This window comes from Cydia fagiglandana, chromosome 1 (genome assembly GCF_963556715.1).
Source record: "Cydia fagiglandana chromosome 1, ilCydFagi1.1, whole genome shotgun sequence".
Classification (NCBI taxonomy): domain Eukaryota; kingdom Metazoa; phylum Arthropoda; class Insecta; order Lepidoptera; family Tortricidae; genus Cydia; species Cydia fagiglandana.
Window position 1 is genome coordinate 22,997,539 of NC_085932.1, and position 22,929 is coordinate 23,020,467.

At 35.6% G+C, this 22,929-nt stretch overlaps 3 protein-coding genes and 1 long non-coding RNA gene across 4 annotated transcripts in view; 3 read left to right on the forward strand and 1 right to left on the reverse strand.

The window, feature by feature from the left end:
* Positions 1-22,929, forward strand: part of LOC134667803 (uncharacterized) — a 433,239-nt gene that overhangs the window by 72,433 nt on the left and 337,877 nt on the right. The window lies entirely within an intron of this gene.
* LOC134671301 (uncharacterized) lies at positions 11,356-13,619 on the reverse strand. The gene is made up of 4 exons (XM_063529129.1): positions 13,574-13,619; positions 13,293-13,360; positions 11,954-12,101; positions 11,356-11,434 (listed from the first exon to the last, which is right to left on the reverse strand). Exons 1-4 carry the CDS (start codon positions 13,596-13,598, stop codon positions 11,388-11,390), a joined length of 288 nt encoding a protein of 95 aa, XP_063385199.1. The 5' UTR covers positions 13,599-13,619; the 3' UTR covers positions 11,356-11,387.
* LOC134671312 (uncharacterized) lies at positions 14,621-17,098 on the forward strand. Its single transcript, XM_063529141.1, has 4 exons — positions 14,621-14,686; positions 14,990-15,069; positions 16,108-16,243; positions 16,966-17,098. Exons 1-4 carry the CDS (start codon positions 14,662-14,664, stop codon positions 17,019-17,021), a joined length of 297 nt encoding a protein of 98 aa, XP_063385211.1. The 5' UTR covers positions 14,621-14,661; the 3' UTR covers positions 17,022-17,098.
* Positions 18,889-21,332, forward strand: LOC134671321 (uncharacterized). Its single transcript, XM_063529151.1, has 4 exons — positions 18,889-18,998; positions 19,123-19,205; positions 19,659-19,794; positions 21,227-21,332. Exons 1-4 carry the CDS (start codon positions 18,974-18,976, stop codon positions 21,310-21,312), a joined length of 330 nt encoding a protein of 109 aa, XP_063385221.1. The 5' UTR covers positions 18,889-18,973; the 3' UTR covers positions 21,313-21,332.

Here is a 22,929-nt window from a genome sequence, read left to right on the forward strand (position 1 = left end):
TTTAGGTAAAACAAAGAGCGCGAATTTTTAACTTTATTTTTTTAACTTTTGTTTAAAATATTTTATCAAATATTTTGATTTGTGTTAGAGCAGGTCAAGACGCGTAAATCGCGTAATCATTCAATGATGGCATTATGGTCGAGAAATGGCGGAGTGGCATAGGGGTTCATAGCGTTAGCCGCTATAGCTAAAGACGCCGGTTCGAATCCGGCCTTCACCACTGGAAGGCTTCGTCACTTTTTCTTTAATATATGACATATTTCAGTTTATAACTAGAAATAAGCTTAAAATTTAGCATGACTCAGCGAGCAGTTTTAGATTTCGATTTTGACAGCTACTGGTATAACAAAATAAAAAAAATACAAATAAGTATTTGATAACATGGTATCGATAAATGTGATGATTAAGCATAAAAAATAACTAAGTGGATGGATTTTTACTTGATTTAGCCAACTTTAGCCTAAAATTCTGATTAAATGTTTTTGTCCTAAAATCTGGAGTCCTATCTAACTCACTAGGTACGTTTGACGCAGACCCTTCAGTTGCTTGACAATAATTTAATTGCCCATGTAACTGCACCTTACCTCCTGACACCCAGAAGCAATTGTTTTGTTTTTGAAATTGGAACCCACAATAAAAGTTCAAAATAGATTTTGGAATATGTACAAAAAATTATACGCAGGGACTCATGAGGTTAAGTGATGATAAAGTAAGCAGTAAAGTTAAACCATTAAACATAGAGGGTCGGGATAAAAAGGTATCAAGTTTAGGGCCCGCGTCGCCCGAGGCGGCTCCCGCGTTACGCAGATAACCACCGTAATCTTGCATCTACACTGTATGCCATGTTGAAAGAAAAACGATCAATAAGTTTCTCAAAGTTCAATTAAGGGGGTTCAGCCGTGAAATACCCGTCTCTGATGGTCTGGGCTTATTAATTACATAAAAATACTTAGCAGTTCATTCAGCTTAGAAGTTCATTCCACAGTTTACTTGAGCGAGGCAGAAAGTTGCGGAGAAACGCACAGTTGAGGACTGTCAACAGTGTCAACTATCCTATCAGTTATGTTATATTTCTGAAGTATCCAAAAAGATTTTAAACCTAAATAAATAGTATTAGTGCATAAAAAATTAAATTAAATTTGGTGCTAACCACCATTTGTTTGTTAACCTGTTGCTATTGGTGGGAACCTATAATTGGCTTTCTGTTATCTATATACATAACTATTGTACAATTGATAGCTCCACAACTGGTTCTCCGAATAATAAATAAATAAAAAACATTTTAAATCATTATTAACTTATTAAAATAATTTACGATAAACGCTTATTTTCTAAAATATTCAAACTAATGCAAAAAAATATGATGGAAATATGTAAATACGTACACTTAGTCATATTTGTTCATACGAGGCCTTGCCTTGTCGACCTACAGCCTGCCACGCAGCGTGATACCATCTCAATTGCCTACTTAGGACTAAACCCGACGAAATCGGTGCACCCTTTGCGATAACGTCTTTTGGACTTTAAAAAATTCCTAGAAGTTTACGGTGGGCCGAGAGATGGGTAGTGAGTAAATACTCACGGGTAAATACCGAGTAAATACTCAGTATTTACTCAATATACCCGTATTTACTCGTTTATACCCAAATTGGTGGGTATAAACTATTTAGAGTGCTGAAAGGGGCATATAAATTTGAAATATAGGTGTATTTTGTCAGCCGCTACTGGATTGAGTACTCAAAATTGTAAGAAATGTATTTTTAAGAGGGGCACTCCATACATGTAACTAATTGTCACAAAAAAAAATCTCAGAAACCACCTACATGTTGCACATCATTAAATGGGTCTTTAAAAATAACTTGAATGTTTCTAAGAACATTTTTGGATAAGATGAATATTTTTGGAAAGAAATCATTTCGAAAGGCCAAAATAATGTTTATCTCTCTATAACTTTAGAACCAAAGTTCAGAAAAATATGAAAACATATTGGGAGATTAGCCGTATAATAGAGTACAAAAAACAATATTTTGAACATCCTCGGCTGAGCCATTTTTGAGTTTTCTTTAAAAAACCCTTAATAAAAGGTCGTAAGTGCCGCGTAAACACGCATTTTTGCGCGACATGCACTTATCTAGAACATCGGTAGAATTTAAGTTCTCATATTTTTAAAGTAAATACCTTCTTATTTAAAACAAAATTGTTAACAAAATTTGGCTCTCACTAATAATTACCTTTTTTTCCTAAATTAAGCGTCCTCTATGCTTTTTATTTTATAGATATTGTTAATACACTTTAGCACTCTTCAATAAAAGACAATTTTGTTCTTAAATATCACTTTTTGAATAATTTATAAGCAATCGTTTTTACCCACCTAAATGAGTAAATACGGGTATTTATCGGGTGCTTTGAGTAAATACGGAGTAAATACTCAGTATTTACTCACCCCTACCCATCTCTAGGTGGGCGACATAAATCCTTACCATTTTGGATGCTGAAAGGTTGACTTGAAAATGAAATTACTATTATATACTTCATTTGTTGATAATTTATTCAGCCATGATGCCTTAGTTACCTTTACGTATTGACTAGTTACTTTTGATCGCCTCAATAGCACCAATGGGGTTAAAAAATCGCATTTGATTAGGTACCTTAAGAGAGCAATTATCATGTAATCTGAAAGTTATATAAAATAGTACTTTAGAGATATATGTTGTATTGTAGTCACGGGAAACATTCTTGTGACAAACGAATGAGCAAATACCGGGTTCCCAAGGGTTCCGTTTTGCCAACACGGAACTATCGGTAATATACCTCCTTCCCGATGTAAAGCCCAGCTGTTGTCCTCCGTACGCGATAAGCATCGTCTAGCCTAATGACCGCGGGCCCTTTGTCCATTGTTTACATCGGGGTGAGACGTGATTTCGGTAGGCCCGCGGCTCCTTTATGGACCTCCCCGTTGTTCGGGTTAAACGTCACCGTTTCGCTCTACAGGGTGATGACATAAACTACTTAGCAAACAGTTTAAATAGGAACGTTTGATTATCTCATATCTGCTTGGGCTAAGTTTTAATTTAGTACCTATTTTAAAGTAATAAAATATATGTACATACATATTTTTTAATAATAGGTCATTAAGAGAGCATTCCTTTGCTACTGTTACATGTATATTATACGGATAACTTAGATACCATTTAAAGTGTCATGCAAGTAATACTTTTCAAATTCTGCAACTAGGTATCCAATATCATGTCATCTAAACAAGATGTACTCGTATGTACGGCTGTACGCCACTTTACATTTGGCCCGATTCGAACAATGCTTATAAGAAGTCACAGGGATACGATACCGATCTGTCAGTGTCAAAAGTGACATTTCTATAACCGAAAAACGTCACTTTTGACACTGTCAGATCGGACCGAAGGCCCGGTATTGTACCGCTGTGACTTCTTAGAAGCATTGTTATTGTTAGAATCGGATCGATCAGCTCCGTAATGAGATCCTGGAGATCAAGCGACCTTGAAACTGTTTTAAACGCACTCGAAGATGTCCACTACGGTTATGATGGTTGTTCTTGTCTACGTGACAGCGCGATAAAACGGTGTCCGTCACTATCTATCCCGCGGTGTCAAAAAGTGACAGTTATTTTATCACGTGGATAAAGATGGATAAAGCCATCCGTAATACGACGGCTCGACGGTTTCGTCAGTGTCGCGCACCCTGTAGACGAGGTAGGGGTGCGACGCACGTGGCGCAGGTTAGACGCGTGCGCGCGCGCTCTAATGCCGCCGCCCGCGCCCGCGCCGGACGTCGCCGCTTTGATCCGCCGATACATTTACTTTCGCTTTCTGTTCCTGGATTTGATAGTGTCGGAACTTTTATATAGATTCACGATACTTAAAGTATATTCGCGATTAATAAGAAATATCATTATCCAAATAAACTAGTGGCTCTGTGAGCTGTAGACCTCGCGAGCATAACTTAAAACTGAATACAACTGAATGAACTTAGACATGTTACCAAGTAAGACATTAATTATCAATTTCATTTTAAATTATTATTTTTTGACTTTGTGTAAAATTGTGCCATATACTTAGCTTATAAGAATGAATGTATGTACATATAGCCAGAATATAGCTCTTAGGGGTAACATATTGAATATTTGTACGCCATATTATGGTAAAATAAGGAATGCGACTGAAAACTTTGTATACCACCTATTGTACCCTTATTTATGCAAATAAATATTTTTGATTTGATTTGATTGATTTGAATAAATCTTGGCTCCGTCATTTTGAAAAACTTACAAAAACTAAATCGACTAAAAATATATTTATCATCGAACCGGCTCACAAAATTTCAGGAGAATCGGTTGAGGATTGCGGTCTGTAGACGAGAACATCCGGACATACGAAAGCACTTTTGTCCAAGCTGAAACGAAGACCTTCGCTGACGCTCGGTCAATAATCAATCATTTGATTTTAAACAAATAGCCATAGTCCGAAATCTCTATGTCGTTTATAGAGCATATTTTATTATTTTTATTAAATATCCATTTATAAATTTGATATAAGTTGTGAGTTACATTACAATACATATTGTTTTATTTGTTTCCTGATTCATTTCCGAAACCTCCTAAATGATAAACACAGAGTTTTAAACGTTTTCCAATGTATTGCCTATAATAGCATATAACCATCCTTCTTCTCTCTCCTCTATCTCTTTTTGGCTTACGTGTGAAAATTTGTAACCATAAAGAACAAAAAACATGACTTTTCATGGCGTTCTTTGCAGCAAGAAACCTACAATTTTATTATTAAAACTTAAGTAACCACATGTGGGTATTATAGTGGTAACATCATATTTAAGGTTCCCTTAGCTTTCATAAATCCGTAATAGCATATTTGTGTTCATGTTTCGATATATTAGTAATAGTTATTGTGTATTAAGCACATGTAGTGAAGATCAAAAAGCAGATAATTAGAGTTGATAGATTTTTTTTTTACAAAAGATAAAGAAATAAACTGACTGTTGTACTGAACCCACCACCATCACCATCAATTTAACCCGAACTGCAGCGCAAGCCACGGATCATCTTTTTGTTTATTTTCGTAAACCCCGACCTTTTGTTTTATCTCATATATTTTCTGGATCATATTTTTGTAACGCTTAATCTTAACCAGCGGTCGGTTTTAAGAGGAGTACCTAATGCAGAACTCATTTAGGATATATTCTAACAACAGGGCTGGTTCGGTACGATTAGGAAATTATAATCTTATTTGTTGTTTCAAAATTGAAAGATTATAAGGCGTCCGAATTAAAATTACACCCTATTACAGTGTTTGATTGGCCCGAAATATTTGTTAATTTTAAGCAAAATCAGCAAAAACGGTTTTGGCAAGGTGAGTCATATTAAAAGATATAATTTATAATCTCAAAAGCCCGTTGATTCTAGAACTATACGGTTGTGTATCTCATATTTCTAAGAACTGAACCGTAGAAAAATACTGTAGTGGTCTATTATTATGTTAAGTGATTGATCAAATCAGGTAGGAATAATCAACCGTTTGAAATAAATATGCAGATAGCAATAGTTTTTAGATAAATGTTGTTTATAAACAACAAACTAAATAATGAAAAGAAAAATGAAAAATGGCCGGTGGACGCTAACTAATAAATAATACGTTTTTCACAAACATTTTGATACAATTTCTTATCGCAGACTGTACTTATCTCTCAACAGTTATTCAGATGATTTTGACAATTATACAAACTCAATGAGGTTGCCTACTTTTCCTGTTTTTACTCTTTTCATTATTAAGATAAATAATCCTAAATGCATCGTAATTGGTTATCTCTATGGGAGGCGGAGTTTATCGCTCGTAAGGATCGGGGTAAAATTTTTCTAAAGTGGTTCACCGGGAATGTCCCTTTTTGTACTATCCACGGTATCGGTAAAATTGCACTGTGCTTTAAAAGTAAACGAAATTTGAGCCTAACAGAAAGTGAAAAAAGTGGTTTTAATTTAGGTTCAAACATGTAGGTCCTATTAAACTAGAACTATTTAACCAACATAGCAAGGTTAATAGAAGCTTGTAAAAATTAACCTTTGTATTTGTAAAGCTTTCCTGTTGTCTCCTAGATATTCAAATATCTCTCTGGTAATCGTTATCGCTCCATAAATACGACAGCTTGTTGTTACATCGACTTATTTTCTCAACTATAGGTACATATTTCAAATATGAACTGTTTGTAAAATGCAACCTACCATTATACCTTTAAGGCGGTTATTGCTATGTCGATGGAGTAAGATACGAAGTTTCGAAGTCGAGTGGTAGATATTTGTTGGTGTCCGTGAGTAACTGATATCGGATTATCGGATAAAGGTGATTCTATCTGTGCAGCAGGCCTTCACTCGCCTTCACCGGCCTGTAGGAGATATACTGCCTTTATGTACATATGTACTGACATATTTTGATTTCTAAAACAATACATCCTGCATTCCTGCTCCACCACACCTGCAAATGTAACACAATTTAAAAGCATTTATTAAATGAAATATTTAACTAGTACAAACTTTATTAAGTATACTTAGGTAATCGCGTTGTCAGTTATCACCTTTAACTTAATGTTTAAATTCCTAACCACTGGACTTAGTTCTATTTTTGTATAAAATAAATCAAGCGAAATTGTTAGAAAAAATGTTAATTCAACCAAATATAGTGGCTCTAGTAGTAGTTCACATAATAAATAACAAATCAGCATTCTGCGTCACCGTCCTATGTCCCGGTAGAGACTTTGCTTGAATCCCATGTTGTAGATTATAATGAAACGCGTTACTCCTAAAAGTTTGTCAGATCTAACAAACAGTTCATATCCTTCATTCTGACTTTGTTAGAAAGAGACAAAATCTCTCATTTGTAAAAGGTTGCTATACTGCGTCAAGCAGATCTTGTCAGTAGAAAAAGGCGGCAAATTTGAAAAATGTAGGCGCGAAGTGTTATCGTCCCATAGAAAATTTGAATTTCGCGCCTTTTTCTACTGACAAGATTTGCTTGACCGTTTATAATTTTAATGAATAAAGTGAGTAAATGTAGACGTTATGTCTGGATAATTTTACATGACCCTGTTGGCACGCATGATACCCCAGCCATACAACATTGTTGGCACCGGATCAACTAGGCTTTATTTGAACATAGCTAAACCTTACTAACTCTTACATGTGTTAGGTATGCCTGAATTAAATGACTATTCAATTAAACTAATTTAATCTGAATTAACCAGAGGCACTAGCGGTTTATTACGCAAGAACATAGAGTCAGTCCATGAAAAGTCTGCAGCAGAGCCCACGCAGTGCACGTGTTATTTTAAACGTCAAACTTCTATGTAAATGTAGTTTTCTCGAGTCTGATTCTAAACGCCACTTTTCGACGCTATGTCAGTGGATTAAGTATTAATCGGATTTTTTTTCTCAGACTAAAATAAAAACGTGGGGCGTAAGTATTTAAAAATGGTAAGAAAAATCTAAAAAAGTAAAAATATACAATGAAATGTGGAGCTTTCTGAGGTAGGTATGACATAGGTAAAGTTGTATTATAATGATTTCTAGTTATGTTTACTAATATTTTCTTTTCCAAATATATGAATGTATTATATTTTTCAACGTATTTTTATTCTAACGCCCAACGTTTTTATTTTAGTCTAAAAAAAAATTCGGTTAATACTTAATCTACTGACATAGTGTCGAAAAGTGGCGTTTAGAATCAGTACGGTTACCATCAGTTTGTCACTGACATAAACGCCGTCGAGAGTTCGTAATTTACTTTCTATACATCCCGTTTGCACTAATATGCGAGTGCGAGCGAGATGTATAGAAAGTAAATTACGTTCTCGACGACGTTTATGTCAGTGACAAACTGATGGTAACCGTACAGGCTCGAGAAAACTACATTTTGCTACACGTCTTGCATGATTACTGTCCAGAAAGGTAACATAGGTAGTACGTATATAGAACTCCGATTAGTGTAATAATTTTTATTTTCTAGTTTTTGGTACACTTTCTAATTAAAATAAAACCGTTTAACTTAAAACTTTTTTAACTTAATTTTATTTATTGATTAAAGACGCATGAAACACCTTTCTTGCACCTCTATTACCTCTAAATGAGAAAATAACTATTAAAAATACCTATCTGAGGCACTGGGTAGGTAAGTGGAATATCAAGTGAGACAAATTTGCAGGTCTCTTAAGGTCCTAGTTTAACCTGGATAAGGTTTCACTGTAGGTACCTTTTATTTACATACCGTATATTACTAAACATTTAGGTTTCTATTTCTTATAGTCGTAAGTGTTGGAATTAATAGAAAAGAAATGCTTTTTCAAAATATACAAACATAATTAAGAGTGAATGACACATTTCTTTTTTTTTTCACGAAGAACATTTGCCTCAGTCCCTTGTAAGGGGATCTGCTTAAACCAATTTCCTGTCCTTGACCCCTGAAATCCACCTGTTTCGAACTTGAACCTCGCATGGCTCTAATCATCGGAATCGCTGCAAGCCGTTTGACATAAACAGGTGAAGGACAGCCGCATCACTTTTATTTAGTGGATTTTTTCGTTTAAATTCACCATATGATGTACAATATTATTTTAGGATGAGAATTGACCATGGTTTCCACATACATAGGTAAGTATTAGAAGAGGACATTTAGGGTTTAATAAAATATCCTTCATGGTAAACGTAAAATCTGTTAATAAATAAGAAAAAAAAACTATAGAAATCATTCAATTTCAACTGTTCTTTATTCCAGTTCATTTATTGGACGTGAGTAATAGAGCTTAATTTTTATTTTTATATCCGTTAGATTAATTGTGTATAGGTAAGCATAGGTATTAGAAAGACGAAAATTCGACGAGTGAAGTATCTGTTAACTGGCGATGTGAGGTTGGGACGGCGGCGAGGCGGGGGCCGCCCGTGATTTAATACAGCACTCGCTAATTATGGCCTGTTCAAATTGTACCTTTCTCACGGATCGGCCCGGTTGCACCAAGGGCCCGTTAAAAAATCTCATCGAAAATGTGTAGGCCAATATTGACGGAGCCAACTTACGTAGATTATGCTTATATATATGTGACGTCCCACGGGTAAAGGTACCTTATGGCGGTTGGCGCTTACACTATTATTAACGCCGCTCCAATATTATTGCGGCGCTATTCGACGTAAGCGCTGGCCGCCATAAGGTACCTTTTTCTGTGGAACGTCACATATTTATTAGGCCCACTTGCACCATTCCACTAACCGACCGAACCGAACCGGTTAAACCTGGAGCTGCCATAGTTACCAGTACAATTTGACACTAGGTTAACGGTTTAACCGCTTAACCCCGGGTTAGTGAAATTGTGCAAGTGGACCTTAGTAGGTAACACGAATAGGTACAAACAGCAACATTCTTAACTGCGTATTGATGGACCTTATGCTTGTTGTAATAAGGTTTACCGATGGACAGTTAACAGTGTGGGCGATGGTACTTACGTCACTTAGGTACGTGTATAATTAAAGATTATAATTTTACAATTTTTTTATACTTACATAATTATAATAAGCAGCATATCAATTACTATCCATCACTTGCTGGTAAATAAATAACCCATGGTGTGAGAGCATGCCAGCAGGCGTGGCTCACTCCGCGATTTCGTCGCTTTGCAACAGGTAGCAGAACATCCGTTCCACACCAATTGTGGTGGCTAGCCATAAGGCGCGCGTGGCGCTGTCGCCACCTAGCGGCCATATCTGTCATGATCGTAACAGACACGTTTTGTTAGAGAGTGAATCTTCTGTACCTAGTACTATTATTTATTCTGTGCTGCCAGAAATATTTTCAAGCAGTTGACTAACGACTAAGTATTTACGCAGCTACTTAGGAAGGTCTTATGAGCTTTAGTGCTAATAATTTGTTCCTAGTATTGGTTGTGCCAACGCCTACTGTGCATAGGCACAATGTTGGCAAGAACACTGAACTTGATTTATTTTTACACTTCAAAATATTTATTCTCGGCCGGGGAAGTTTTGTAATATTTACATCCCGAATCGAAAAAACCGGGCAAGTGCGAGTCGGACTCGCGCACGAAGGGTTCCGTACCATAATGCAAAAAACGGCAAAAAAAAAACGGTCACCCATCCAAGTACTGACCCCGCCCGACGTTGCTTAACTTTGGTCAAAAATCACGTTTGTTGTATGGGAGCCCCACTTAAAATAAATCTTTATTTTATTCTGTTTTTAGTATTTGTTGTTATAGCGCCAACAGAAATACATGATGTGTGAAAATTTCAACTGTCTAGCTATCACGGTTCGTGAGATACAGCCTGGTGACAGACGGACGGACGGACGGACGGACGGACAGCGAAGTCTTAGTAATAGGGTCCCGTTTTACCCTTTGGGTACGGAATTCTAATATCCCTTTAGAACCTCTAAATGTCTCATTCTTGTGATTGTAGCGACAGGCAGTTACGATGGTAATATTTTTTTTATTCTACTGCGTTGAATATATATAAATAGTTACAATGATTTCATAAACTATATTAATTGTACTTACTATGTCATAAAGTATTGGTAAGTACTTTTAATTCTAATTTATTCTAATCAACTGGATTTTGTAACATCTACGATACGTTTTTACTCCAAGTAATATTTTTGTGATTTAAAGGTTATAAAAAAATTATAAAAATAAATTGCCCCGTTTATAAAAAAGTTAAACATTGTTTAATCCATGTTTATTTTTTCGTTTCAACCATATCAAGATGCGCCCGCTCCGAAGTACGTTACTGCATTCGCTATACTTATTCTGTCTGCCCAACCTGTTACCCGGTCAACCTTCGAGTGTTCTCTCTCGCTCCGTCACACTTAACCTCTCATGCAACCATCTCTCTCCTGCGATCTCAGGTCAGGCCAGAGCACATTACCGTAATGATACTTAAACACATATTTAAGTAAAGTCTCGTTTTTGCGCAAAAAGTTTCGCATTCGAAATTTTCACAAGATAGTGGATGATGTTCTAATTTATAACGCGGAGCAGAATATTAGTCAAAACATTTTTATACAATGGAAAGTGTTTTTTTATGTCTTATAAAGATGCACTTTAACAGTCGTATTCATAAACAGTTAGAGCATTGATCATCAGTTGCTGATAACCGGATGTCACAAAACGTGATTCATAAACACTTTATAGCGCTAAACAGTTGATCATCTCTTATTTTTTTTACAATTTATCAATTTAATCTCCGTAACGTCCGTAACTAGCAACGTTCTTCTACAAAAATAAAGAACACGAGAGAGAAGTACTTAATGTTTAATATTAGATAATATGATACGAATTATTTCGCAGAAATAGAATTACGTCATATTTGGACAACCTTCAACATCCGGGGTGTGCCTCCATACTGAAAAGTAAAATAAATAATATTATTATTAATAAAAATTCTTATAATTCCTATAAAAGATTAGAAAGCTAATTCTAATTGCAATAAAAGTTATAAATTTATTTGTTATGGATATGATATGTCAGTTTTCAGTGTTGATGTTGTTTCTGGATGAAGAAGTTTCACATTTGACAGCTGACAGATCATATAAAAATAAGAACCTTAGATCAAATACATAACCTGTTATTATAATCAGAATAAGCCGTTACGTATGATTGGCATACTATTTATAATAATTATATACCCATCTTACAAATATTTAAAAAAAACAGGGCATAAGCGGAGATAGAATAAATTCGATTATTTGATCGCCCAGTGAATCTTTGCAATATTTTTAAGTGTAATTAAATACTTAATTAGCACTGCTTTAAGTGCGTTGACCTGTTACTATATTAAATATGACTTTAAAACTTAATCAGGATATTATACATGTACTCGTATGTTTTACGGATACTAAATACTAATAAGTAACTAACTAACCTTCTTCATTGTCACAGGAATATTCAAACAGATCGCAGAGGTCCCAAAAGGTCCTTATCTTGTCAGAGCCGGAGCTGCTCTTGCCACAGATAGGGATAGTGTCGTGGATGCACTTCCTGGCCTGGTCACACGCCGCCTCGATCCGGTTCTGTCAACACAATTGACTCATACTTTAACCTTTTGGACGCTAATGACCGATATATCCTTACCGCAGGTCCAACACCAAAGACGGATTAATCGGTCACAGACCACAGAGCAACATCGACCTACGTGCATTATGCATAAAGTTCAATTTCAGTTTTGACACTTCGGTGTCGTGGTGTCTGAGTGACAGCTTTTGTGTTAGACACGGCGTCGAAAAAGTTAAAAGTGTGTTTGATGTACTCCTCAATTTAAGCTCTTGTGGTGAATAATGTTCTTCATATAAAACATATTTTGTATAATATGTGTATTTCCAAAAACCTAAACGTTACTTATATCTCGTTATTAAGTTAATAAGGGGTCATCCATTAATTACATCACACGTTTAGGGGGAGGGAGGGGGTCAAGAAAATGTGACATATTGTGACATGGGGGAGGGGGGAGACACAAACTTTGTGACGTCACTTTAACTTCATCAGTAACCGAAAATTTATTTAAATTATTTTATTCGGTGTACATTTAAATAACAAGTTTTTAAAACGATAATCGTTTTTATTCGTTTAATTTTCTTTCCTCAGCAGTTTTGGGTTATAAAATTTCTAATATTTATATCGTCAAAAATATTTTGATAAAATATTAATAATACTTAGGTACTTACTTAATTCGATTTGGCGATTTCGTAGAAAAAATGTGACGTCACACTAGGGGGGGAGGGGTTTGCCAAATATGACCAGGTGTGACAAGGAGGGGGGGAGGGGTAAAAAAACCTAGAAATTCGTGTGACGTAATTAATGGATGACCCCTAAAATGAAGATATACCTACTCCTGGATCCTGGAGTTGTTCACCACGAGAGCTTAAATTGAGGAGTACATCGAACAAAGTGGCTTTAAAAATACCAATACTTAACTTTAAAGTTAAGTAAGTACATCCATGAAGTAAAGTACATACTTAATTTATTTAGTCGTATGGCATATTTTTACAAAACAGGCAATTACATATATACAATTTTATAGTATTTTTAATGTCACATTTCTTCGGAAACAACAACAACATAGACAACATGACAACTGACATATATATCCATAACAATTAAATTCAAGCCTTTTAGTATTTTTTATGAATTATAAATAAGACTTTTAATTCGATTTATTAGAGTGATCGAGTATGATTTATTATATTGATACTTAAAAAACGTACCACTTCTGTTTCAACGTAGGGTGGAAGGTGACAATATACCACCATTATGACATGTAGCCATAAAAAACCTTAAACAAACAATGTTATCATGTAATTTTTAAATGTATACTGTATCACCATAACCCCTTAGAGGTATATACCTCCCTAGGGTCTAGATTGTTATTAGAATACAGCTTGCTGTTTAGATTAGAGACCCAGCCCCTGGGTGGGTGTTATAGTCTTAAATCAAAATCAATGGAATATTATTTCAAACAGGTAAGAGATCAAACAGATTAACTCACAATGAATAAGGATTTTCAGCCACATAACGTGCCGGCCTATAAATCCAGGAGTTGCCAAATAGTAAACGAGGTATTGTAGCGGCGGTTGTAGCGCGCGGCCAGGGGTGTCACACCTCACAAACAAATGAATATATAGTTTGTTAAAAGACTGTCTGCCGTATTCGAACTTCAAGATATTCACAAGAGACTACACGTACTAGATCCATTCTAGATACGTTATAGTTTAGATATCAACTAGTTCTCTTTTGCAGCGCAATTCGGATAACCAATGTCACTTTTACGTTAGATAGAGTAAGATATCTATTAGATGTGAATTGGATCTCTAAGTATCCTGTGGAAATCGTTCAAGAGTATCTCCAGAATCGCGGAAATGTCAAATTTGACAGGTTAGATCTTAAACATATCGTCATCGTATCTTGGTGATGTCTAAAAGATATCTAATAGATGTCTATTTCAAAATCCGAATCAGGCCCTGTCTCATTTCAATCATAGAAAGAGAGTATGGTTCTCATTACGTAAAAGAAAATAATGAGTATAGTTTTCCTGGTTCTTACTGACTGACAAATTGGTTTGACCAACTATAACTGCAAATCTGATAATGACGATAAAATAAACAAACAAACAAATTAAATACAAAAATGAAAACAGTTAATAGATGGTCATAGTGCCCTCTGTTGTGAGTTGACAGTTTTGAACCCCATAGGCATTTTAGTGAAATCCGTAGTTGGCTATTATTGTAAATTAATACTTATTTCTTATGAAGACTTTTTTAATTATTGATTTCTTTGTTAAACAAATATACTTAAGTTCCAAAATGTAGATGTTTTTCCCTAGAAGATCTTAGTGCCAGAGAAAATTGTGATAAATCAATAAAATATTGATTTGGCATAACGTCCTTGAATTCACTCTAAGTATGTGAATATTTAGAACCAGACCACGCGTTAGCGACACCTGACTAACGGCTTGTCTAAACAGTTCGTCATAGGCGTATGTTTATCCATAATTTCCTGCATCAATTCATAACAATTGGTAGGTGTCAAGCATAGGTAGATCCTGCTTTAACGCCTGTGCATGTTATTTGAGCCACTATGTTGTTAAGAAGAGCTGTCATAAGTTAGCACCCATTTGTTTATTGTTTGATAAAAAAAAACACGTTTGTTGTATGGGAGCCTTACTTAAATATTTTTTTTATTCTGTTTTTAGTATTTGTTGTTATAGCGGCAACAGAAATACATCATATGTGAAAATTTCAACTGTCTAGCTATCACGGTTCGTGAGATACAGCCTGGTGACAGACGGACGGACGGACAGCAGAGTCTTAGTAATAGGGTCCCGTTTTACCCTTTGGGTACGGAACCCTAAAAAGCAAAATTATACTAAGAATCAGAAGCATACATAATATTGTTTTTGTTTCAGGTTTCATATTTATCAGACTAGCTACAGTCTGGTGTCATGTAGAGTTAGAATCTGAAGATTATTTTTTCCCTTTGGAGGCGGTAAGCACGTTTCACATCTGAATAATCAATTAATCAGCTTTAATTTGCATGACTTAAGGTAAACGTACTAGTGCTCCGATATGCTAATGCCCAATAGATGACACCTTGCTGTCACCTCTATTGACAATGACTTAAGTTTCAAGAAGACATGTTGCCCTCCTTAGCTAAAAAGCGGTATTGGCATAAAATTTTCATTGAAAATACGTCCTTCCCTCCTAAGCTAAAAGGATGTATTTTCAATGAAAATTTTATGCATATACCGCTTTTTAGCTTAGGAGGGCAATGTAGGTACTGGGACCGCGTCGAGCACCAGTACGTTTACCTTAATATTACTTACCGGTAGGGTTTGCAATCCGGATCCGAAATGTATAAAATTATCCGGATCTGGATCCGGATCCGCGGATATTCCCATACATTTCGGATCCGTCGTGCAAACCCTACTTACCGGGTAAAGAACACCTAATAAAGGTAGAGCTTCGGTAATAACAATCTGACCAACGACATAGGGAGGCGTAGGTGATAACTGATTGGTATGTATATGACGAAATATTTTAGACTGTGTTAACTTGGTATCTATTTATATATATATTTTTTTTTGGTATTTATTTTCATTTTTGGTTGGTATATAGTTTAGCTAATCTAACTTTTGTCTTAACTCTTTTTATTCTAATGAAACTTCAAAAACAAAAGAACCTCTCTACAATAAGTCAAAATTTGGATTGGTTACCAACTATACCTAGTTAAGTAAGTACTCGGCTGTATTTTAATTTTCAAGTCAAGTAGTAAATTTTTCTTATACATAATTTTTAAGTGCATAAAGTAACATAAATGCAGGCGGTTTTCTCGCGCAAAGATTGGCCATAGCAATCCAGCGCGGGGACGCTGCCTGCGTGATGGGCACCCTAACAAGGGCGCAAAATTTTGAGGGGTATTTTTATTTTTTTAGCTTTAGTTATCTTAATTGTAATTAAGTTTAGTTTTATATTCATTTTATAACACTTAGAATTAATTTAAGTAACACAATACATTGTAACACAGACCCTGAACTACTGCAAGTTGGCAGACGAGTGTCACCACGACCGCGTGCCGGTGTGCGGGCAGGACGCCAGCGGCAACTTCAGGGCCTTCAGAGACGACTGCGACCTCTACGAGTACTGCTGCGATGAGAAGAAACGTAATCTTTCACAGCAACATAGCTGCCTAATCCAGACTCTGAACTATAAGGGCTGATTTAGACGATGCGAGAACTCGCATGCGAGTTTCATTCCATTGCGAGTTTTGATCAGTCGGTTGAATTGGGCGTAACCAACAGTTCGCAATGTAACTAAAATCGCATGCGAGTTCGCGCGCCGTCTAAATAGGCCCTACTGTTCGAACTTCAAGATATTCACAAGAGACGACACGTATTAGATCCATTCTAGATACGTTATAGTTTAGATATCAACTAGTTCTCTTTTGCAGCGCAATTCGGGCAACCAATGTCAGTTTTACGTTAGATAGAGTAAGATATCTATTAGATGTGAATTGGATCTCTAAGTCATATCCTGTGGAAATCGTCAAGAGTATCTCCAGAATCGCGCAAATGTCAAATTTGACAGGTTAGATTTTAAACATATCGTTATCGTATCTTGCTGATGTTTAAAAGCTATCCAATAGATATCTATTTCAAAATCCGAATCGGGCCCCTAGTCAGTGAACGAGTATCCGTACAAGATTATAGGATTCAGAAAGTAGCTGCCGCCAAAATAAAGTTTTAAAAATGCATTTTATTCCTTCTACGTTTTTTTAATACGTAAATCGCCTCGTTTGTGTTTAGGATAAAAAATATAGGTATTCTATTATATTTTATCGTGATTAGTTGATTAGTTGACTATTAAACATATTTTTCTTTCACAGAATATCGTCACGTAGAAATAGACATCTGTGCCGGTGATCCAGCGCTCTCAGGGTAGAACAACGATTAACGAATCTATTTAAATTATATGAATAAAACAATTTCTCCACTTTATGTACGTACAGACTAAAAAACAGTCATTATGGATTTGCTATAAGGTTTTTTTTATATTCATGCTATAAAACTACCTGTAGTTAAAGGAAAAATTATATTTCGTTCCAATGGATGAAGCTGAAGGCGTTTCCTGCAGTTAACGAGAGCACCGCGGGGACGAAGTGAAGCTCGTTAGAAAATGCGCACTCAAAGAAAAATACCCCACCTTGAATTAATAGTAATAAGTGGAAATTTTCAAAACATTTCAATAAAACTATTGTTTGTCATTTATTTTTGTGCAACATATTTATTTATATACATAATGCTGGTTTCATTTCTCCTGCATTTCATTTTCCATAATGTAAATTACAGGTATAACATGTAACCTTACATGTCAGGTAAAAAATATTTATTTAAAAGTACAAAATTTTGATTGAAAAATAGATAATAAATTACTGTTTTGATATTAATTTATTAGAAATAGATAACTAAACAGCCAATATTCCCCACGATGAATCAGCCTAATTATGAGCACAAGTTTTCATGTAGGGGACTGACTTTGGACATTTGAATTCAGTGGAAGATCTCGATTTTGGAGGAATTGCGGTCGTTTTCGTCAAGATATTTATCTGTGCCAAATAGATATGGCATAAGGTTATCATATAGTTGTTTTTTTTAGATATCTACCGACTGCGCCAATAAGTTTAAAAAACTTATTGACATAAAACGGAGCGTTAATCAGCGACTTCGCCAGCGAGCGGAAGACTTAGGGTCGGTTGCACCAAACCGTCTTTCACCGTTTTCGCGTTCGCTGAATTTTATTTATAGTATTTTTTTTTTAAATTTTATTGTATGGTAAGTTTCGTAGTTCTCTGCTGCTTAACGTTAATCAGTCTGTTAATTGTGGTTGGTGCAACTGGCCCTTAGTCGCACGCCTGAACTACTCTTTGCTTTCCCCGTTTTTTATGAAGTGTACCTTTTAAAAAAGTAAACATCATCTTCCGCAATAAGTAATTAAGTGACAGAGCCAAATCTCTATTATCACTGAGTGTGGCGCTAAAATTCCGCCAATGGTCTGAGTGATTGGTCTAGATCGATTAAAAATTAAAACGTTTACTGATTACTGAATATGTGCACAACTTGACATACATTAGGTATGTGATATGAAACTGAGTGTCTCGTTTATTGATTTTGATTCGATAAAAATGTGTAGACTGACGTAAATGATGAGAAACGTCCTAACGATGTACCTTGGAATCACCATTGTGCGTCGGCTTATGAAATATTGCCATGCAGTTTTTTTTATTTGTTTAATATTTTCATGGATTTATTAAGTTTATATTTACTTTAGTCGATCAAAACGCAACTAGCTCCTTTAATTTATAATACAGATTTTTGAGTCAGACTTCCATTTCTGTCATTGATCTGCGTGACTACGGATATGAAAGCTGTATCGGAACGATATTGAATGCTGGGAGCGTTAGCATTAGGTTAGGTTGGCGTTAGATGGATATGGATCCGTGTTGGATATATGTATAGCTACTTTTTATAAGCAAGCTTCATAAGTGGTTTCCAGCTAACATGGTTATTTACAGTACCTACATATAACTATTTTCAAAAAGACCTTTAAATTTTTATTTCTTCCCGTGCCTGTCAGTTAACTCTAACTGTGAGAGTGTTATTACAAATCCATTAATAATTATTTACAAACAATTATAAGTATCTATTTTGATAGCAGGTATAAGTACAGTACTTGAATATATGTGAATCATAGTTATAAACAATATGTATTTATATTTGAGCTTATGTTTATCCACAATTTCCTGTCTCAAGCTATAACAGTTAATAATTTATGTAAACTATCGACTGCCATTTGGATTACGAGTGTGTGGAGCTCGAGTTCCATGTGTTGAAACTATGACATTACGGAGAGCCATCACGGGTAAATTACTATTTATTTGTAGTTTCTTTTCTTGACTTTAGTACAACAAAAACTCATTACTTATTAACTGATTAATTAAATTCAAATTGAATATTACTGACTGTTACAAAACAATACATTACAGGTTTGTTGATTATCAAATTTGCAAGTCAAGTCTGGTCCCATGTGGAGGTGGAATTGGAAGATTATTTTTTCCCTCTAGAACCGGTGAGTAATACCTACACGATATTATCTCTACTCTGCAATTATTTTAAGACGTGATGAAGAAAATAGTCCGTAGTATGTTTACTCTACGTATCTCCCAAGCACAAAATAAATCATGCTATCTTGTAACTGCAGCAAAATGAAATGTCAAATGCCATTAAACGAATGATTTTTACTTCCACTTACGTACACGGACATACATATAAAAAAGTGGCTCTTTTTTAATTTTTAGTTTTTTTTTGACCCGGTTTATAAATATGATTGAATGTGCATGTGTATTTATTTTATTTATTGAATAATAAATAGTAACCTAAAATTAAAACTATTGTTGTAAATTATGTGGGCTAATCACCCTCAAAATTGTGGACATTTCATTATTCTGCGCCATGCATCAACCCTGTCTATTATATGTCGTTTTATGAAAAAAGTACAGCAATACCATGGTGTTTGTTGCAGGTGATAAACTTCTGCAAACTAGGAGACGAATGCCAGCATGACTTCGTGCCTGTGTGTGCGCAGGACTCGCTCGGCATCACGCGCATGTTCAACGACGTCTGCGACAGCTATGAGTACAACTGCGACGAAAATAAACGTAATGTTAACTCAATATTTACTTACTAAATATTACAATATCTGCACGAGTTGTTTTTCAACGCCCTGAAAAAGAAAGTACATAGTTCTAGATCATCGAAATACTGCCGTATTCGAATTTTAAAATATTCACAAGAGACGACACGTCTAGATCCATTCTAGATACGCTATAGTTTAGATATCAACTAGTTCTTTTTTGCAGCGCAATTCGGGCAACCAATGTCACTTTTACGTTAGATAGAGTAAGATTAGATGTGAATTAAGTCTCTTAATCATATCCTGTGGAAATCATTCAAGAGTATCTCCAGAATCGCGCAAATATCAAATATATGTCAGATCTTAAACATACCGTTATCGTATCTTGGTGATGTCTAAAAGATATCTATTTCAAAATCCGAATCGGGCCCACAGACAGTTTATACCTTTGAGTATTTAGTAACTGGAGACGTCATGGCTTTCATTTTCTGTACAAAATAGTCTGCCGATTTTTGCGGGGGAGGGGCACGTCAAATTGGATACTGCCAGCCCGGTTTTAGAGCTAAGCAGGCACGAATACACATGGACGGAAACCTTATAGAATTTAGCAACTCATTTAAGTACCTCGGGGTAACAATAGATAGCAGGCGAACATTTATAACACACGTATTAACTAAAATAGAGAAAACAAAAAAACTTTACTACAAACTTCAACAATATATTAGACCGACGTGGGGTGTCCACCCGGGAAATATCCGAACCATCTTTGAACATGTAGTAGAACCAACCCTAACGTACGCAGCCTCAGTGTGGATTAACGCCCTGAAGTACAAGAAAGTCATAAACAAACTATTGTCGTTACAAAGACTATTTGCCATAAAATGCGTCCATGGCTTCAAAACACTCAACACACCATTGTCAATTACGCTCGCCAGGTTAACGCCCCTACCTGCGATTGTGCGTTGCGCTGCAGAGATAGAGTTAGCACGAACGTATGGCTATTTGTACATAATTTGTATGTAACGTACAAATACCCATGTCAGATAAACGTCAGTCCTTACAAAAGCTTGCACAGTTGCAGAGGGGTAAGCTCTTAAAGGCGACTCCGGTTATTAAATGCTCTAAGGTTTATATCGATGCGCTCGCAAAAAATGTGTATGTTTTCGAGCGAACAAGCTTGGCACTGGCATCCATGTCAGTCAGTTCACAGATAGATAATTATGAAGTAAAGATTCTTAAATGTTATAAACCCTAAGTATCTCTAATTTTCTTTTTTGTATTTTTTGCTTTATTTGTAGGAAAAAGCACTTCTGTATTTATTTTAATCGTATGGTTAAATTAAAGTTAAATACATGTAAGCAAGAAATTAAGAATTTGCGTTGAACGAGGGATGAGTAAGGTTGTATTGATCCGTATGTGGCACCTTCTAAAAAATAAAATGTTTCCCTTCTTTACAGAATACCGTCACGTACATATGAAAATGTGTAAATATGAATTCGTACCGGCTCCGTATGAATGGGGCAGCCTGGGGAAAAAGAAATAAGGCGTGCAATGATTAAATTGTGACGTTCTACGAAAAAGGTACCTTATGGCGGTTGGCGCTTACGTCGAATAGCGCCGCAATAATATTGGAGCGGCGCAAGTAATAGCGTAAGGGCCAACCGCCACAAGGTAGCTTTACCCGTGGGACGTCACAATTGAACCAGTGCGAAGTAACATTATAAATATAATGCCGAAAAATAAACCTAGAATTATAACCTGCAAGGTCTTTTTATTATTTCGTAATTTAACAACAATATTTTTTATCAATCTTCGATAAATGAACCAAAACCTGCAAAATGGTCAGTGGTAGGTATCCCCATTTTTAGGGTTCCGTACCCAAAGGGTAAAACGGGACCCTATTACTAAGACTTCGCTGTCCGTCCGTCCGTCCGTCCGTCCGTCCGTCTGTCACCAGGCTGTATCTCACGAACCGTGATAGCTAGACAGTTGAAATTTTCACAGATGATGTATTTCTGTTGCCGCTATAACAACAAATACTAAAAACAGAATAAAATAAAGATTTAAATGGGGCTCCCATACAACAAACGTGATTTTTGACCAAAGTTAAGCAACGTCGGGAGGGGTCAGTACTTGGATGGGTGACCGTTTATTTTTTTTTTTTTTTTTTTGCATTGTGGTACGGAACCCTTCGTGCGTGAGTCCAACTCGCACTTGCCCGGTTTTTAACAACATTGCTCTAATTTTTATAAGCTGCGATATCTTAAGCCCACATTAAACATGTCGAATTGAGCGTCAAATTGTAGCAATAAAATTATCTTAGAAGTCTACCTCTTATCTTCTACAACTAAATACATTTACTTAATTTATTTGTAACATTGCAGTACATGTATCTTCGTAAGAAAGCTTTGTAGCGATTATATTACACCTCAGCAATGTTCAATTTAATAATTACCACTGCTAGTATTTCCAGACCATGTTGAAGGGAGCCAACGAAGGAAGGGGGGATTTAATTTTTGTTTTTCCTTTCACAAATAAATTCTATTAGATATATGTTCTACATATTCAAAGTTTTTTTTACTGGCAATGATTTAATCAAATATAACATGTAGCAATATTTTTGTGAAAGTAGTCATAAATCTATAGGTAAGTGCCGAATTCAGGTGACAGTCCATTTCCAACGACAGCTGCACTACTGTCAATTTTACTATGGAAATTGACAATGACAGCGACGCTTTCAGTACCGGTTGTGCAGCTGCGGTTAGAAATGGAATGTTACCATTAAGCTGATGTTTTAGAATTTACCTACGTAATTTTGATAATGTAAGGTTACAGATCTGATGCTGAAGGTAAATTATTCCAAAGACGCTCAGTGATTATATGAATTGCTGCTTCAATTAATAATTATTCGCTGTTCGTATTACCTCAAAGAATACACTTTTTTCGTCCTTGCCTATAGATTTTTTACGTTAATCATATTTATGCCAAATTATTATTATTCTAATATTACCTCTTTAGGGTAACATTCCATTTCTAACCGCAGCTGCACTACTGGTACTGAACGCGTCGCTGTTACTGTCAATTTCCATAGTAAAATGAACAGTAGTGCAGCTGCGGTTGGAAATGGATTGTCACCTTTAGAGACTTTGTCATTCTTTTG

Bases quoted from the DNA above. Each gene is read 5' to 3' on its own strand.
- LOC134671301 (XM_063529129.1), bottom strand. From the start codon at position 13,598: ATGTGGCTGAAAATCCTTATTCATT. The intron at 13,361-13,573 runs GTGAGTTAATCT...TGTTTGTTTAAG, and splicing joins GCTGAAAATCCTTATTCATT to GTTTTTTATGGCTACATGTC. The intron at 11,435-11,953 runs GTTAGTTAGTTA...TTTACTTTTCAG, and splicing joins TTCCTGTGACAATGAAGAAG to TATGGAGGCACACCCCGGAT.
- LOC134671312 (XM_063529141.1), top strand. From the start codon at position 14,662: ATGTTGTTAAGAAGAGCTGTCATAA. The intron at 15,070-16,107 runs GTAAGCACGTTT...ATTGTAACACAG, and splicing joins ATTTTTTCCCTTTGGAGGCG to ACCCTGAACTACTGCAAGTT. The intron at 16,244-16,965 runs GTAATCTTTCAC...TTTCTTTCACAG, and splicing joins CTGCTGCGATGAGAAGAAAC to AATATCGTCACGTAGAAATA.
- LOC134671321 (XM_063529151.1), top strand. From the start codon at position 18,974: ATGACATTACGGAGAGCCATCACGG. The intron at 18,999-19,122 runs GTAAATTACTAT...AATACATTACAG, and splicing joins ATTACGGAGAGCCATCACGG to GTTTGTTGATTATCAAATTT. The intron at 19,206-19,658 runs GTGAGTAATACC...TGTTTGTTGCAG, and splicing joins ATTTTTTCCCTCTAGAACCG to GTGATAAACTTCTGCAAACT.